The following is a 19,581-nucleotide window of genomic DNA, read 5'->3' on the forward strand; positions in this document are numbered from 1 at the left end:
CCTGTAGTCTTTTACTCCCAGTATAATGTGACCTTTAGGCAACTCACATAACCTCTTCAGGTCTCAGTTTCCTTCTCTATAAAATAAGAGGCTTGCATTAGATGACCTTGAAAATTTCTTTTAGTTACAAAGGCATACTGTATGTCAATGGAGAAAGTATCCCCTTATAGATGAAATGACAGACATAGCACAAGAGGTACTGTTATCTATTCAACACACAAAGAGTAAAGACTGAATGTAATAGTAACTTTTTTATTATATCATATTACTGACTAGAACGCCAGATATAGTGGATAGAAATATAAAAATAACTCAATTCTTACAAATCACACTTTTCTGCTACAGTACTGAATTATTAGTGGAGGTTGCAATTATGATACAACATTAAATAACAAATAACCTCAGGGAAGGATTTCAAAATGACAAATCAGGAGCTCAAAGTTCATTGGTCTGCAAAAGAGAAGCAGGATGGTGGGGATCAGCTCCCCAAAGCAAATATTCTAATTGTATGCTTAATTTAACTGGAAAGATAACAAACAAAAAAATCCATGTCAACCCAGGGACTATCATATTATGTTCCTATTAAAGGTACAATCATGGAGGAGAGAAGAACAGTTTTGAAGAGGCAGACATGAGGGAATAAGTTAAGGACATGAATGACAAGTATGCATGGAGGGGAAAAAATAATAATCTAACCAAGGCTGTCGATGTTAAAGTTATTTCTAAAATCAGAATCCCACAACTCTCCCCCATCTTAGTCATCCCTTGACTCACATCTATAATCTGGGGCAAGACATTTATACCTGAACTGATAAATTGTGACCCCATTAAAAGAAATGCTTGTTTTAATTAAACAAATTAATCAAAATCTATGACTTTTATGGGCTATTATATCCTACTTCTTTGGGGGATCTGGGAGCAAAAATAAATGCACACATTTGCATATCTTATCAAGACACACACAAAACCCAGAGGATAGAATATGTATCTTTCTTTCTTTTTCTCTCTCCTCATGTGTGCATATTTTGCATATATACATATACATATAGATTATACACACACATTATACACACACACACAGCCCTCTCACTGCAGTCTTTTCCTAGAGGAATGGTTTATTAATATGGAAGAAGAAAAGAATTGTCCTTTTTCCTCCTAAAAATGTCATAGTAGGGGAAAGGAAGAGAGATGTCTTTTATAGGGCAAATAAAACAAGCATTTGGCATTGAAATTCACATTCATAAAAGCTCAAATCTCAAATCAACACACATACACATACATATATATACACACATCACATAAGGAAGTATTTTGCTGTGAATAGTGCAAAAACTGCTAATAGGGGGACATCAACTCAACAACAAGGAAGTATTGTTTGAACAATTGAAAGCTGGCTTCCATTTTGTAATCCATTTTGAGCTGTTATCACCAAAATTTTAGATGTCATTTAATAATTGAGTTTTTAATAATTTAATAATTTTAATAATGAGCCAGTGGTCCTGTTGCTGAATGGCTATGTTGGACTAAGATAAGCCAAGAGCACTGGAACTGTGTCCATATGTGTACCTTACCAATGGGCACAGTCACACAAGAAAAATGCCAAAGATGTATAACATGAATTGAGACTATAAAATAAAATGGCTGATTTTTATTCTTAACATGGCCCTCTGACTATGTCTAAAAGAATTTTGTCCCATCCAAAATAGTAACCTTGAGAGTGTACATTTAATTATTACCATTGTTCAATCTTATACATATTTGGGGACTATTTTCAGAGTCAAAGCATGAGTCACCCCAGGAAGTCAATTTTATTACTTCATAGTCACAACTATACTTTTTCTTGGTATCACCCAGCTTGATCACCCATTTTAAACACCAAATTACAATTCATAAGACTTTTGGATGCTTCCAAAAATTAAGCCTATTCTTGAAGGATGACTATTTGCCACCACTGCAACCAGTTAAAAGAATGTGCTATTAAATTCTGAAGGCAATTAAGAAAGGAATTCCTGACAATAACACTGGAATAAGAATATACCCTTCTCAGGTGACTACTTTGAAGGGGACTCCATTCATTTGATTGTAGAAGTTATGTCTGTTAAAAACAAAACAAAACAGCATAACACTGTCTCCTGGCAAATAAATCTATGTGCCAATATGCTCTCCAGTAGGAATGAATTAGGTCCTTGTTTTCATAATGGCCTTAAATGACAAAAATCAAGGGAAAAAACCTTCAATTTTTAAAACACTTTATGGAAAATTTTCACAATGTGACTACTTCTTAACTTTTTTTATTCTTAAGAATAATCATTTGGTTACTGCTGGAAAGAATGCCAATAACACGTTGCGATTATTAAAAGTATTCTAAAATTGCTCCTATTAATTTCTTGGTAACAATTTCCTTTTTCTTGAATGTCATAATTGCCCTCTTTAAAAGAAAAATAAGAAGGCAGACATTCTGCCAAGAAATGTATTTGGTTTACTAGTCTCATCTCTTTTGGGTAAACAATGACTAGGGCCCATAAAAATCAGATGGCATGAAGGACTCCTTTCCCCAGCAGGCTCTGGGATTACAGAAAGGAAGGGAGAGTCTTTGCGAGACAAATGTTTTGCTGCCTCCTTGTTGGTCAGTTTAAACCTAAAGATTTATGATTCCATTTAATCCAGTTCTTGCTTTGTAGATGCATCACAGGCACAGATTAGGATCCCTTTTCTCCTGATGTGACTATTGATAATCTCCTCCCTTTATTCCCTTCCATCTTCCCCAACATGAATCACAAATTCCAGAATAAGGGAGTGACATTGAGGGCAGTCAGGACAGAGGAGAGAAAGTACCTGCATATATCCTACCAGTAACTGTTTTTCCTGATACAGGTTCACCCTTGTTTGGGAAACCACCTTGCAAGAATATAAACTATTACTGTCTAATCTTGTATGATCTGGATCAGTAAAAAAAGCAGGAGTACCAGACTGTCCCCATTTTCCACCCCCAGTGTTTTGCACACGGTAAGCTCATTATCAGTTTTTGAGTTGTTACCTCCAAGTTTAGAGAGCTTAGCAGATGTTCTTTTCCTCTCTTTTCGATACCTGGGTGCTCTTGAGTAAATCACTTAATCTGTGACCTCCTCGATTCCTTCCTGGTTGTAAAGCTACATTCTTAGGCTCAAACAAGATAACTCAGCTCCACCATTCACAAACATATTTCTCTTTGTATAATTAACACAGAGTAAACTTCCTTAGACACACTTACTTCCTTAGATCATGTGGAGATACTAAGTATCTCCTAAGTATGCTAAACATACTTTCTGAAACCCTTATTTTCACATGAAACATCTTTCTCTGTAAAATTCTCCAGTGGAGAAAATATCCTTGAAGTCACATGGTTCTGTCTGTTAAACTTAAGATTCATATTCCAGAGGCCATTCTCAAGAATGATTCTAAGATGGGACAAGGTTGACATTAATAGAATATCTAGCTCATTGATCTGCCCCAGAAGGCGATGGTTCACTCCATTTGTCAGAGGCCATTAAGATCACCAGATTGCCCAGAAGCAGCAGCTTGTTCTTGTAATCACGTAGGATCTAGTAGAGTGCCCCTTCCCCCTGTTCTGTGCTCCTTAATGACTTCTCCTGCTTGATCCTAACACAGAGGTGAGGTTGGAATAGAGCAAAGAAACATGGGCGCAGAGAATGGTAATAACTCTAAACTGTGGATGGATCAAATAGCACGAGAGATAACAAGGCAGAAAGCATTACTAGATTCTGACAAAACCATGAAAGAGCTCATCCATGATTCAGAAGGAAATTTTTAGCATCCATCAATGGTACCTTAATTCTGCTTGTATCTTGTGAGATGAGGGCCAATTTGTTTTAACTACTAAGGTGCATTGCACCCAACTAGCATTCTCTGCAATAGCAGAGCTGTAAATAATGAGAGAAAGCATCTGGGACCAATGGAAAAATACGTGCAGTCATTTAAACAGGGGTATCAGAATAATATGATGCTCTAATGAAAGTGGCTTGTCCTATCATGTTGAAGAGTTGTGATAACCCAGAAGTAACTGCTTCCTATCATGTTGAAGAGTTGTGATAACCCAGAAGTAACTGCTTCCAAAGTGTTTAAGCCATTTCCAAAAAAGCATGTTGTTAGTTAAGACTTAGCCTTCTGTGATGACAATAGTTTTCCAATCTCTTCTTTCTTCATTTTATCTGGACACTAGAATGTTATTTGAGAATAGAATTCCCATAGTGTCACAGGTATTAGTTCCAGACATTAAGTACTGTTCAGGTGATTGATGCAAGTTTTAATAACGGGCATAATAAATATATAGGAAGTTACTTTTCAAAAGGTAGACACTAAAGTTTTTACTTGTTTAGAAATCCTTAACTGTCTGAGGACATTCTGAAATATTACCAGGTTTCAGGGAAACTACATAGTAGTATTAAACAGGCAGATTGATAGACAAGAGATAGCATTTTACTTACTACTTCTTCAATGAAGAAACAGCTTTCAATGATCAACTCTTTAACACTGATCCCTATGGACAAGGTTACTGATGCAGTTGGCATAGAGATGTAAGAAGAACTTACATATGACACCATCAGACCTACCTATTCTTTTACAAAAAATGTCCAATGGCCTGGATATTTCAGTGAAACCTAGCTTGCTTATTCAGCCAATTTCTCTAGCAATTGTCAATATCCAATTATAGGAGATAGTTGTTTCCAGCTTCTTTTCCCAAAGCAAATGAAACATCAAATTCAAACACAAATGTACCACACACACACACATGCAAACACACACACACACACACATACACTCCATCTCACTTTTTAAAAATCCTTATAACTCATAAGTAAGAGCTTGCCTCAGTAGAGCTGATCTCTGTCATGAACATAGCTCAGAGCAAAGCCAGTGGGAATAAAATGGATGGTTTTGAATGGCTCCATTCTCACAGACTGGGAGCAAGCATGAGATAGTAACCACAGGCTTGTAGGTCTGTGTGCTTCTCTTTTAGGGAGCTATGCTATTGTCAGCCCCAAATTATATCCATTGGCCCCAACTGTAGATAAGGGAAGATGAACTGATATTTTGATTTCAAAGCTGGTTCCAAAGACCATTATGATTGATACTATCTCTAGAAGATATTATTGTAATCCTAGTTTGGTGGAAGAAATTCTTAAATTCAATAAAAGAGGGAATCATTTTTTGAAATTTTTGAATGGATATTGTGTTGATTTAAAAAAAAAAAACCTACTGGGGAAAGAACTCATGTTTCATCTAACAGTTTGTGGCACTTAATAACCTTCACTTCCGGTGTCACCTTCCGTGATATAGTAAATTCTGGGCTCACAGCTCATTTTCTGTTTGGCTTGAAACTACAGAATAAGATCTAGAAGCATATTAGAAGACTATATATTACACCAAGATTTCCCTAGTACCCCATAGCACTTATTGAGTGTGATCAGAACACACTCATAGTTCAGCACTGAGGCAGACTGTAATTATGGAGATATAAATAAGTTCAAAACAGTCAATACTTTCCTTCAAAGTGACCATCTAATGGCAACGTCCAATGGAGTTGTCCAAAGTGGCCAGAATTCTTCGGGAGCAGTCTTAAATTGGGCCTGGTAAAGTGATTTAAAAAAAATAAAAACCAACCCAAATCATTAATGCCTAAATTGAGCAACAACTGGATCTCTGAAATGGCACAGAACCATTTATACTCATCCCTAGTGGTAACATTCATGACATGTCACTAAAAGCAAATCTGTTCTCACTGACCCATTAACACATTTCACAGTAACATATATGAACACTGAAAATTAAAGAATGAGCAGCCTGTAATTGAGCAGTTCCTTTCAGTCTTTGCCATCTTTAAATCTTCTGTCCATCCCTTGTCTGGTATGTAACCTTCAGCTTTGAATGGTCTGCAGAGCAGCAAGTGTTTGGGAAGTCTTCCTGGTTCTGTTCCTTGAGTAGATAGAATTCGTGTGTAAGTAACACAAAACAGCAGTGGTTATGCACTGTCCCATGGTGTTAAAAGTAGTCTCTTCTCCTGCTCTCATCGCTGATGAAAGAAGGGTTATACTGTCCGGGAAAGATGCAAGAATGCCGAGATCCTGGCAAGCCAGTGTAGGTAGGGTAGAGACCATTTCGTTCAAGTTCTGGATTCCTAATGTTTGTGGGCTAGATCACCAAAAAGAGAAAAAGAGAGAGAGAAAGGGATCAATTGCTTATTCTTGATTTTACATTTAATAATCAAATTATTCCAAACACTTAGTTTTTACTTTATGAAATTCAGTGGGGAGACAAGGTAGCAACGTGCAGGGCAGGGAGCTAGAAGTCAGGATTCTTCCAAGATCTGCCACTATCATCTCCCCAAAGCCAATACCTCCAACAAGATGTCTACCCTCTCCATGTCTTGTTTCTTCCATTTTTAAAATGGAATTATACCTTACATTAATATAGCACTTTATAAGTTAAAAATGCTTTTATATATACAAATGTATTTATCCTAAACGATCCTTATAATAATCCTGGGATTTAGTTAGTGCAAATAGCATTGTAGCCAGTTTAGTGATGAGGAAACTGAGGCTCACAGGGTTTAAGAGGCTTGCCCAAGATCCCATGGCTAGTAAGTGGTAGAGTTGGGACTCAAATCCAGGTCTTCTGACTCCAAATCCAGAGCTTTCCCACTATACCGCACTGTTCTCCTGGTACACCATGCAGCTCTCCTGATAATATCGAGGTGACAATAACATTAGAATCCTTAAACACAACTGATGTTGGTAAAGTACCTTTAGGAAAAGCATTGGTGTAAATAGAAGGTGTGATAATGGCACCACATTTAGGGTTGGGGCTGGACCCATGATATCATTGCTATAAAAAACTTCTAGCTGAAGAAACTCTTTCTACTAACATATAAGACAGCCCTTTATCCACAATTTAAAGTCTTAGAGGGGTGCCTAGGGTATGAAGAGGTCAAGTGACATCCCCAGGGCCACACAGTCATAATGTGTAATAAGGGAGATTTGAACTCACATCTTCCTGACTGGCTCTCTATCCACTCTGTCATGCTGCTTTTCTTCAATAGGAATACCTTAAATTTACAGAACTCTTCTACTGGGGGATACAGTGCATGCTTCCTGCTTTTTGTCATTTAGGACACAGATTTTTTTTTTTTTTTTTTTTCCAGGAGGGAAAATTAGGACACAAATAAATAAAGTATTCACAATTATTAAGTAGTAGAGATAGGACCAAAAGCCAAGAAGGAGACCTGTGTTCCTTTTTTAAGGGACTGGTTATGTTGAGGCTTTCTTCCTATTTGAATGAAGTCAAAGATCACACAGACTACAATTACTCATCATCTCTGCTCCCTCTGCCCCTCCCCCCTTTTTCGTCACAATTATCTCCCCTGAATGAGTCAGGAAGTTGGTTTTGTATTTCAGGAAACAACATGATGTAATAGTCAATATAAATTATCGTGTAAACATCATCCTATGATTAACATGAGGATTACCAATACAATGGCTCCACACGTTGATGGCCCATGCTATGCTACAAAAACTAGCAGTATTCAAATGTGAGACATCTTGGCTTTCAAAGCACTTCATGTATGTGGGGACTATGTCACTGTCACATTATATAGAGTTCTTGCATACAGTTGATTTGTACATAGGTCTTCACATGGTGTCTCCCTCATTAGAATGAGGACACTGGGGCAAGGACTTTTACCTTTCCTTATATCTCCAGCACTTAGCACAGTGCCTGGCACAGAGCAGGTGCTTAACAAGTATCTGGTGGCTGATTGAGATTGACTGTACTTTGTTCAGATGGCTCAAGTTTCTGTCACTGCTAAGATTACTGCAGAGGACTGAAAATTTGGGTTCATTTACATTTTTGACTGTTAATGCTAACAATCTGTTTATAGTAACTCTAAATCTAATTCCATGGCAACATACAGATGAATTGGCTATAACTTATCTGACAATGATTTTTTTTTTTTTTTTTTTCAGAATTCAAAAATCATTTATTTAACATTAAAATACAAACACACTCACTGCTTCCTAGTTCCTCACTTAACTGCTCTCTCCCTCTTTTCCCCCCAGTGTTTGGTCCCATCAGTGGCTAAGATATTTTAAAAGAAAGGGCAGGGAGAATAGGGCCCAAAGTTAAAGAAATCTATGAACCAAAAAAATCCCCATTCTGTGATCAATTCCAAGTCCAACATTCAGTTTTAGAATGTAATAGAATCATGGAATTTAGAACTGTTAAGAATTATCTATTCCAAATCTTTTATTTTAAAAAGGACAATAAGACCAAGGAAGGTTAAGTGACTATAATCTCAGAGCTAACTGGTGGCAGCCAGGGACTCAAACTTGGGCCTCCAGACATCCAGTCAATGCATTCTCCCCACACCTCCAATGCCAGTGAATTGCCCCAGGGAGGACACAAACCCTCACCCATGCCTCCAAACAATGGGTCAGTGCAGGTCTTTATGCTGTGGGTTTGTTGCTTGTTTGGTGGTGTTTCTGGAGGGGAAGGCAGGTGGATGAAGAGAGGGCAGTATCCAATTCAGCTTGTCTCTATCACCTGAGCCAGTGTGCCACTGTCTCAGCCAGGTGGACGTGCTGGCCAGTGTTCTTTAGAACAAGTCAGGCCAGTTATCATAAGCTTTTAGTAAAAATAGCCACAGGCCAGGGGAGAGGAGGAGGGAAGGACCTGGGGATGAATGGCTCTTGGAAGTCAGTTTTTTTATATACATAGAGGGATGAGAAGTTTTTGGAGAGCCAGCTGGAGCACAGAGAGCATCTACAGAGTCTCCAACTGTACTCAGGATTCCTGCATTCCTGCCTGGTCATCCTCACACAAGATGTGGGTTAGGATTCCATTGACCACATCCAGGGTCTCGTCCTTCTCCAGCACAATATCGTAGGAATCCAGATAGCGCTCTCTCCGTTCCTCTACCTTGTCATTCAGGAAGCCAATCTTAAGGATGTTTCCCACACTGGACACCCCATCAGCCATAGTCAGGTCACCCATGGAGTCGCCCAGCAGGAGAATGTTAGTCTTAGCTTGAAGCTGTTCAAAGTATTTGGAGTCATCCAGGACTGAACTATTCTTGTTATATGTATGGATGAGTTGACCTTTGAATCCCTGCAGGTAGCCACTTTCATCAAAGTCCATGTAATTAGACACAACATGGATGTTGGGATGGAAAACATTCATCTGCCTAATAATTTCTTCCAAAATGTCTCCAATACCAGCAGAAAAGATGAGAAGGGGAACATTGCTTCGATAGAGTGTGTTGAAAAATGTCTCATATCCCTCCCTGAGCATTGCATCTGAATCTCTAACAATTTGGGCTATCTGGTACTTCTGAATCTTCTGTTGACACAGGAGATTGTGGGCTTTCGTCCACCATTCTACCATAAGAGGGAACTTCTCTTTGACCGTCCTGTTCGGATCAATCTCAATTGGGTAATAGTAGTGAAGGAGATCCTTTAACTTTTTCTGACAGTCCTCACTGATGAGTTTGCTGTTATCTAGGATATTGTACGATGTGGGGCAACGCTTTCCATTAAATCCAAATCTAGTCAGGGTCATGTCAAAATCAGAAATGACCTGCAATCTGTGAGGCCCTCCCTTCCGGAGGGAGCGGATGATCTCCTGGACCTGCTGGGGGTGCCGCATGAGAACTGTGGCCTTCATCAGGTCTTTCACTTGCTCCTTTACCTGTTCCACACATAAACCCCGTCCCACCCAGACCCGGACCCATCAGCGGCGCTCAGAACCACCGACCAAGGACTAGAAGGGACCTGGTTCCTTCCGTTTTCTCGGCTAGGGAGCTCTGAGCTCCTGTTAACAGGGTTCTCTTACCAGGAAAATCTTGGGGATTGGAAGCAAAACTATGGCAACGGACTAGGGAGGACGAGAGGGGGGCGCTAACGGACTAGGGGCAGACATCATTAGTGACCCAGGCTTATACGGCAGGAACGTTTTGTCTGGGAAGGGAAACGGAGGGAACGTGAGAAAAGGGAGCGTGCAGAGCATGCCGTACAGGGCAGGGGCCGAGGGGCAGTGTGGGGTTCAGGGAAGGGGTCTGAGGGGGGCGCGCAGCAGTGATGTAGGGAGGAAAGCTAATGATAAAGATGCAGGCCCTCCGGGGAGGGGGCATGGAAGCTTACACAGCAGGGGCGCCGGGGGGAGGGGGAAAAGGGATGTTGGAGGGCCCCAGGGCGCGGTGATGGGGCTAAAAAAGGTACTGTTTGGAAAGGGCGCTATAGGGCAGCTGTCGTACAGGAGAATTATGGGAGATTATATAAGAGAACTTTGTAAGGGGCGCTGTGGGGAGGGGTCCGGGGCTGCTGGGAGGGGCGCATGAGGCTAGCACTAGCTGCTCTAGGAAAAGGCTCCGTAAGGGAGAAGCGGCACGGAGGGAGAGCGTTATGGAGCAGAGGAGCAGCAAGGAATGCTCTACAGGTCACAGAGGAAGCCTGGGAGGAAGATATTTCTATGGCAGGTTTTGCTGGGAGCTACAGAGGGTTCTAGGGTGGGGCAATGAGGTTTTAGAATAGGCCGGCGCTGGACAGAGCAGGGCTGTGGTGGGAAGGGGGAGGGGGCTTCCTTTCCGAGGCCCCTCCCCCCTTATCTGACAATGATAATCAAGCTGTTTGAACACTGCTGAGGTAGGTCACAGGCAAAGACTCGCTAGGAATGTGAGTGTGAGTGTGTGTGGGGGGGTGTGAAAACCAAAGGAAAATCACACTAAAAATATCAGAGTACAGGAAGTGAACACTATGACCAATGTGACTGCAGAAGACTGACAGTGAAACACATCCTTTCATTCAAGAAACATGTCTTTTCAGTCAAGAAGAGGTAGGCTATGGGTGAAGAACTGAGTCCTATCCTGTTAGATATGAATGATATATTAGATTATCTTGCCTAATTGTATTTCTTTGTTAAAAAGTGATGGTTCTAAGTCTTAAACATACTCCTTCCTAAATATCAACTTTTAGAATCTCTAGTTTCCTTCAAGAGAAGGTTTAAGAGCCACCTTCCATATGAAAACTTTCCAGAGGCCCCTGAGGAGTAAACTCCTTGCCAGAATTAAGCTACATCTGTCTGTCTGTCTATATCTAGGTATTTATCTAATCTATTATGTATAGATATATATATAGATTTCTACATATATGTAGATAGATAAACCTACATAAAAATATCAATACATAAATATACCTGTCTTGAGAAGATATATTTCTATATATCTTGTTGGGAAATGATAGTTATGAATTTGTAAAGTATCAATAAAATATTTATTTGAAAAATTTGAAAGGAAATTTGTAATCTAGAAATAATTTTGCCCCAAACTCCCTTTTCCACTCTCAACTCCGTTGTGACTTTTAAAAATAATTGATCAAAACAAATCGTTTTCCAGATCCTGAAAATTAGTACCTCCCATCTAAAGTCCAAAGTCCAAAGTTTTATAATTATGTCCGTAACAATTACAGGATTATGATCTTCGGAATAAGATTGCTGGGAACTATTAAGAGCCAAGAGGGGCAAGGTCTCATCATTGTTACCTTGTACCTCTAGCTAAGAATCCTATGCCATGCGTAGAATCTAATTTTCAGCTCTAGTGCTCTCTGACTGTGTATTCATTTCTCATTTCATGCAGTACAATGTAAAATGACCTTTGGATAGCATACATTAGAATAAGAACAATCACATGTTAAAGGGTATATTTTTATGACAGTTTTTATACCATCTTGTCCAGAGATAGGGAGATGGTCACATCACTCTACTAAAGAATTTTCCTTCATATTCATATTGAAATTTCCTTCATACAGTGAAAAGATTTAGAGGTTAGAGCACCTATGTATCAATTCTGACTCATTATTATTAGTATACTTTCATTATATATATATTATATACATACATATACACACACACATATCTTTTAGCAGTGTAGCTTTTAGGAATCAACTCAGTTTCAATTTCTTCAATTATAAAAAGAAAGAGACTGGACAATGGCATCTCTTTTGGTCCTCCCATTCTCTTCATCTATTTGACTACTATTGTAGTTCAGGCCCTCTCCCTCAATTTGAATTACTGTAATGGGGTCCTAATTATTTTCCCTGGCTCAAGCTTCTCCCCATTCCAAATGCCCCTTCACACAAATGCTAAAGGGATTTTCCTAAAATACCTTATCTCTATCTATTGCCTCTAGGATCAAATGCAAACTCTTTTGAGACTTTCCTGTTCCTAACCAGCTTTATGATACAAGAATTTCCTTCTTGTTCTTCCCATCCAGTCACATTGGCCTGCTTGCTATTTATTCCTCACACATGAATAACTCAGTCTCAATGCTTTTTCAGTTATTCTCCCCATGACTGACAACCATTCTCTGCTTACCTCCAACTCTTAGAATCCCTTCAAGACAAAGTTTGAGCACCACGCTTTATATGAATTTTTTCCCTGCCCAAGTCCCTCAGAAGTGACTTCTCCTCTAAAATTAAATTATCTATCTTTATCTCTCTGTCAGTCTCTTTCTCTCATTCAGTCTAATTAGCTATCTATCTAGATATATAGCTATAATCATGTATCTGTAGATGCTAAGTAGTATAATGGAGCCTGGAGTCAGGAAAACCTGAATTCAAATCCAGTTTCAGACACTTATTAGCTGTGTGACTCGAGGGAAATTATTTCATCTGTTTGCCTCAGTTTCCTCAGTGGTAAAATGGGGATAATAATAGTGTTTGCCTCCTAAGGTTATTTTGAGTATCAAATAAGATAATGCTTGCAAAATATTTAGCACAGTATCTAACACATAATAAAGACTTAATAAATGCTTAAATCAAGATCTGAGTTCAAATGTGATCTCAGACACTTACCAGCTGAATAACTCTGATCAAGTCACAATTTCAATTGTCTTCAAAAATAAGAATAATTAGTTATATAGATAAATGTCTATGTACTTCCTTATTCCTTTTGTTATTCAATTCAATAAACATATATTTTACTTACTATGTGCCAGTTGCTGTGCTAAGGATTGGGGCTACAAAAAAGAAGCCAAAGAAGTTCTTGCCCTCAAGAAGCTTACAATTTAATAGGGGAATCCAGATGCAAACAATTTTTTAAAGCAAACTATATATAGAATAAATAAGAAATAATTAAATGAGGGAAAGCACTGGAATCAAGAAGAGTAAGTGAAGGTTTCCTAAAAGTGGTATTTTAGTTGGGATTTAAAGGAAGGCAATGAAATCAGTAGTTGGAGAGAGGAGCATTCCAGACACAGGAAACAACCAAAGTACAGGATGACAGCCAAGAGACAGGATTTTGTTAGAGAAACAGCCAGGAGGTACACATTACTGAATCAAAGAATATATGTCAGGAATTAAGATGTAAGCAGCTTGGAAAGGTAGGAAATGAAGGGATTTGAACATCAAATACAGCATTTTGTATTTGATCCTGGAGATAAGAGAAACCTATTAGAGTTTATTGAAAAATGATAATATGACCAGACCTGTGTTTTAAGAAAATCATTTGAGTGGCTGAATGGAGAATGAATTGGAGTGGGGAGAGACTTGAGGAGGCAGATCTACTAGTGGACTACTGCAATAATCCAAGTGTGAGGTGATCAGGGTCTGCCCCAGAATGGTTGCAGAGTCAGAAGATATTGGAGAGATGCTGAGGTTTAATCAAGAGACATTATCAACAGATTGAATATGGGAGTTGATAGTGAGGAATTCAGGATAATTTTTAGATTGTGACCTTGAGGGACTTACAGGGAGATCATCTTGTCTTCCACAGTATTACAGGAAGGTAGGAAGTAGAGGTAAGAGTGAGGTGGAATTCAGGGAGAAAGATAATGAGTTTTGTTTTTTGTTTGTTTGTTTTAGTTTTTGTATTAGGTTTAAGATGTCTACTAGATAGCCAATTTGGGACATCTGAAAGGAAAATGGAGGTCAGCAGAGAGAGAGGAAAGAAGGAAATATAGATCTGAGCATCATTGGCACAAAGATCATTATTACATCCATTGTAGGTGATTAGATCAACAAGTGAAGTATCAGATAAAGGGAGAAGAAAAGAGGGCCCAGGATAGACACCTATAGTTAAAGGACAGAATCTGAAGGGGATCCAGCAAAGGAAACAGAGAAGGAACCCTCAGATAAGTGGGAGGAGAACCAGGAAAGAGAGAGAGAGAAATTTTAGAGAGAAGAGAATAAAGTGATCAGTAGTGTCAAAGGCTGTAAAGAAGCCAAATAGAATGAAGATAGAGAAAAAGTCTCCATTGCATTTGACAATTAAATGATCATTAGTAATTTTGGAGAGAATCACTTTAAGTGGAATGGTAAAGTTAGAAGCCAGACTCTACAAGGTTAAAAAAAAAAGTGAGAGATAAGAAAGTGGATACACCTATTATAGACAGGTTTTTGTTGTTGTTTGTGTTTTGCTTTAGCTAAAAAGGGCAGAAAAGAAATAGGATGATAACAGAGATGGAAAGATCAAGTGAGAGTTCAGCATAGTGATACTTATGTATATCGACTTATAGGCACATGCCCACACACAAATACACAATCCCTCCTACAAACTATAAATTCCTTGAGGGATCAGAGTATTTCTTGTTTTTCTTGTCATCCCCAGATCCTTATACATACTTGCTTGATTCTCATATACCCTGGATGCTTAATAAATATTGTTAATGGATTGGCTAGATGAATTCTAGTGTTTCATCTCTGAGTCTATATTCTTCTGAGAACATGAGTTTCTAAATTGCTATGAGTAACATTTATTACTGATGATGAGATTAGCTTTTAGTATTCTGAGAAATCTCAATCTCATATACAAAAGGGAAACTATCACTTCCCATATGGGACATGAGAATGAATCTGTAAAGTAGGGAGGAGCAATAGAATAATAAAATTGCTACTTGCTAAGTAAGTAGTTCTATGTCATTATACATAGCATACAGGGCTCATAGAGATAATTAACTCTATTTAAGCAAAGAGAAGACAAATTCAGATATTTGACTTGCCCTCTTTAAAGTCACATAGAACTCGGCCTAAAACACAGTTCTCCTTACTTCCAAGGGACCTTTCTATTAAACCTCCTCATTTAAGCCCAGAGATAGTTTTCTAAGATCTCATAAGAGATCTGTATTACTAGTAGATGACTTAAGCAATGAATGCTGTGTTAGAAAGACATCAATGGTGGATAGAGTACTGCACTGGAGTAGGGTAGGCTGGGATTCAAATCCTGCCTGTTACTACCTGTGTATTCCTGATCAAGGCACTTTCACCTTTCTAGATCTCAACTTTATTATCTGTCAAATGAGGAAATTATATTTAATAGCCTCTAACGTCCCTCCTACCTCTAAATCTGTAATTTAATTTTACTTTTAAAATAATAGCTTTTTATTTTCAAAACACATGCACAGTTTTCAACATTGACCCTTGCAAAACCTTGTGTTCCAAATTTTTTCTCCCACCTTTCCCCCACCTCCTCTCCCCTAGATGGCAAGTAATCTAATATATGTTAAACATATGCAATTCTTCGCTGTATATTTCCACAATTATCATGCTGCACAAGAAAAATCAGATCAAAAAGAAAAAATAAGAAAACAAAAATCTACCAAACAACAACAACAAAAGGTGAAAATACTATGTTGTGTAAGTCTGTAATTTTATGATCCTAATATGGAAACAAAAAATGTCCAAACAACCTACTCAATCGTCAGAGGGACATAAGCAATCTGGCTTCTTTTATTAGTGCTATATTTTGCAAATGCACATGCTATCTATATGAAGCTTTCACATTGTGATCTCCAACTATAGCCCATATAATACAAATATCCATAACCAAATTAACTCTAAAAAGCATTCAAATATGAACTCCATGGTGCCATTTTCTCTTTCTTCTTATAACGGTGAAGTTTGAATTCTGCCTAAAGATACACTAAAAGGACTAAAACACTTGAGGTGACTTGAGGACTAAAACACAGGAGATGGACCCAACCACTCTAAACCCAAATCAAGCTGACATGAGTTTATTCCTAGCTTGTGAATACATACAGAATAATAGACATCGGTCATCTGGAGGAGATTCTTAGTACTTCCGTTTTCGTGCATTTCAATGGCCTCTCGGCCCCATTCCTGTGATCGAGGGTTCTTGGGATACTCAGCATATGGGGACATTTGGAAATCACCACTTTTGAAGATGAGTTTGCTTATGTCATTTTTATTCTTTCTGTGGAAGGAAAAAGAAAACATTGATGAAATCAAATCTCCTCAGTTTAAGGAATTTTGAGATGAAAGTACTAGATACCACTAATGGGGCAAATTGAGTAGAAAGCTACCATACTGTTTTTGGAAAAGTGAGCACATTTTTTAAAACAATATTCCAGTAATCACAAATGCAGGAGCATATTTGCTTAGTTGATTCAATTTCAGAAATGAGTATAAAGATTCTAACTTGAGATTTTAAGTATAACACACATACACACACACACACACACACACACACACACACACACACACACACACTGGTGTTTCCCAGCATCACACAGTCATTGTGTACTAGAAGCAGAGTTTAGATCTCAATCTTACTAACCACAAGGCTCGCTCACATGAAGCTATAAAAAACTGGATACTTATTAGCTCCCCTGAAAAGTGACTTCATCATTATATGTATAATTGTTATTAACTATAATTACATGTAACTATTGTTAATAATATAAATGATTTGTTGTAAACATGTATCAGCTCATAGCATCCACTATGACACATAGTTTCATCAATGATACTGTCTTATATGTGCAGTGTGCTCTATGTCCTACAAAGCTCTTTCTCATAAAGAATCTAATAAATATCAAAACAGAAAGGCAGCCTGACATAATGGATAGAGAACTAGCCTTGGAGTCAGGTAAATCTGAGTTCAAATCTTGCCTATGAGAGATTGTCTGTGTGACTCTGGACAGGTCACTTAAGTTCTCACGGTTCCATGCAAGGCGGCTAGGTGACAAAGAGACAAGAGAACAAGCCTAGAGTCAGGAAATCTTGAGTTTAAATCCAATTTCATATACTTCCTAGCTGTGTGATTTTCAGCAAGGCTCTTCACTGCTGCCTGCCTCATTGTCCCCAACAATCCCTGTAAAGCTATGAATTACAGAGAGGGTTCTGACTTGGTAGAAGACATTTCTTTATACATGAATATTGTATTAATTGTGCTAATGGACAGTCTCTATCTCAGAACAAGGATTATTCCCATTTTACACATGGGATAGATTAAGATAAGAGTCTAGGCAGACTGGAGAATGATGGTGGCTGTTTGTTGGGTACAACTGTGGAGGGGGAGGAGAAGAAGGATTTAAAATAAAAAAATCTGAAGGCATTTCAGGAATGATGATCTTGTCTAGTCTCCTAACTATGCCTTTCAAGTAATAAAATTGACATCACATTAAGGTATTAAAAACTGGATGTTTATTAGCTCCCTGAAAAATGGCTTCACTATTCTATATTATATATAATTATTATTAACTATTAATTATATATAACTGTTGTTTATTGATAATATATACAATATGTTGTAAGCATATATCATATATATTCAACAGAAAAACTTAGCTGTCTGCTAAAGCATTCCCGGAATCTTCTTCTCGGAGTTGTTAAGCATGGTCATTATTCAGCCTACATAAGAGCTAAGGTTGTAGTGTTTAAATTATCTTTGGTTGAAAGTTCATTCTTTTAATAAATTTCTTATTCTGGAAAAGGCCTGGAAAGGAATTTGAACTAAATCTTGGGTTATAAAATCCATTGTCCAATATTTAAATAGTTAAACAGGGAAATAATGTGGTCTCTTTAAGGGACTTAAAACAAAGGTTAGAAAGTTTAAATTGTCTTTGTGTGGAAGTTCATTCTTGTCTAATTTCTTATTCTGGAAAAAGCTCTAGAAAGGAATCTGCACCAAACCTTGGATCATAAAATGCAGTGTCCAACATACCACTGAGCTCTGTCATTGTTCTCTTGGGAGTGGGGCAACCTGAATCTTCCAATGATTAACCACCCTCCTTCTCAATAAGGGATGGATGCAAGTTGTTGTTGTTTTTTGTTGTTTTTTTTTTCAATGATGATGATTCTCTAAAACACAGGTTTCATTTTCCTTTTGAGTAGCCAATGTTTATCTGTCTAGGTCATTGCCCCATAATCTTTTTTTTTTCATATCTCTGTTTTAAAAGCAACCTCTGATATAAGAAAGATATATAAGAAGTGACAAGTGGCTGAAAGTACTGGACAAGCTTCTGAGAAATGGGGGAACTAATCTCAGGTTAATAGAGATCACATCAGTTCCCTCAATAAATTTTAGTAGGTGGCAATGAGACTTCTTAACACTTGGTTGGTCCATATTCTCTTAAATTCTAAATTTTCCTACCCACGATTACCCCCCAGATCTCAAGCTAGGATTTCTCCTTCAGCCCTCTTACTTTGCTATACTTATCCTTCAATCCAGTGACACTGACCTCCCCTGGCTGTTCCCTCATCTTTATCCAGTATATTATAGCTTGCTTAGTATATATTTGTTTACATGTTGTCTCCCGCTTTAGACAGTAAACTCCTTGAGGGCAAAAACTAATTCTTACCTCTTTTTGTATCCCCAGCACTTAGCACAGTGCCTAGCACATAAGTCCACTTAATAAATTTTACTGATTGATTTTTTTATAGATCAACATAGGCAACAGGGGCTACCAAGCTTATGCCAACTTCTACCCAAGCTATCATCACCATTGACATAGTTCAAAAGCCATTGCTTTTGCAATCTTAAAACTTGCATTCAGGATACTTACCGGCAGCAGGTAACAATCAATGCAATTCCTAGGATGAGAAGGAGCCCACCTCCAGCAGCTGCAATCACCACAGTGATAAGCTGATAAGCTAAATATATAGGAAACAATAAACAGTCAATTTAATCAATAAATTATTAATAATGAGACTTTATAAGTATACAAAGTATCTCTTACAATGTATAAAGGGAAAAAGTACAGAAGTACAACACATAAAAATACAAACTACTTTTTCCTCCTATGGGAAGCAGCATAGTGTAGTAGTAGTGTAGTAAGAGATATGGGTTCAAGGCTTATCATGGACACACACATATGTGTGTACATATATATCTAACAATATATTTTTTTCTTCTCTTGAGAACTCTTTGTCCATTTCCTTTGACTATTTCTTAACTGGGAAATGATTCTTATTCTTATAAATCTGAGCCACTTCCTGTAGTAATTTAGAAATGAGAGCTTTATCAGAGAAATTTGTTACAAATAATTTTTGTACCCTCTCCATGTCTCCCTGTTCCCTAAACCCAACAAAACAGTTTGTCTTCTAATCTCAGCTACATTGGCTTCATTTGTGTAAAGCAAGAGCTGGTTCAAACCATGACTCACGGTATGACCCTAGACAAGACACTTTTCTTCTTAACACTCTGGGAAACTCTCTGAGACTGTGAATGGCAGAGAAGACCCTCATCTGCACTGATAGAGGGATTTTACTCATCCAGGAGCTCTCCATATCATGGAATCTT

At 38.1% G+C, this 19,581-nt stretch overlaps 2 protein-coding genes across 3 annotated transcripts in view; both read right to left on the bottom strand.

Annotated features, from left to right (window-relative positions):
* Positions 1-238: 238 nt before the first annotated feature.
* HEG1 (heart development protein with EGF like domains 1) overlaps positions 239-19,581 on the bottom strand; it is a 116,822-nt gene continuing 97,479 nt past the window's right edge. Inside the window, exons 16-19 of one of the 2 annotated variants that reach the window (XR_012488094.1) lie at positions 18,845-18,932; positions 16,077-16,251; positions 6,603-6,737; positions 6,057-6,189 (exon numbers count right to left, since the gene is read on the bottom strand). Coding sequence is in view for 1 of the 2 variants with exons in the window: in XM_074301448.1 (XP_074157549.1) it covers positions 6,040-6,189; positions 16,077-16,251; positions 18,845-18,932 (413 nt within the window). In the remaining variant the exon portion in view is untranslated. Of the gene's footprint in view, positions 6,190-6,602; positions 6,738-16,076; positions 16,252-18,844; positions 18,933-19,581 lie in introns of both variants that reach the window. The other variant, XM_074301448.1, reaches the window with a different exon arrangement.
* Positions 8,281-10,303, bottom strand: LOC141561606 (7-methylguanosine phosphate-specific 5'-nucleotidase-like). Its single transcript, XM_074301449.1, has one exon. It carries the CDS (start codon positions 9,712-9,714, stop codon positions 8,836-8,838), a length of 879 nt encoding a protein of 292 aa, XP_074157550.1. The 5' UTR covers positions 9,715-10,303; the 3' UTR covers positions 8,281-8,835.

Source organism: Sminthopsis crassicaudata, chromosome 3 (genome assembly GCF_048593235.1).
Source record: "Sminthopsis crassicaudata isolate SCR6 chromosome 3, ASM4859323v1, whole genome shotgun sequence".
Lineage (NCBI taxonomy): Eukaryota > Metazoa > Chordata > Mammalia > Dasyuromorphia > Dasyuridae > Sminthopsis > Sminthopsis crassicaudata.

What these genes read in the sequence shown, in the direction of transcription:
- LOC141561606 (XM_074301449.1), bottom strand. Translation starts at nt 9,714, where the DNA reads ATGAAGGCCACAGTTCTCATGCGGCACCCCCAGCAGGTCCAGGAGATC.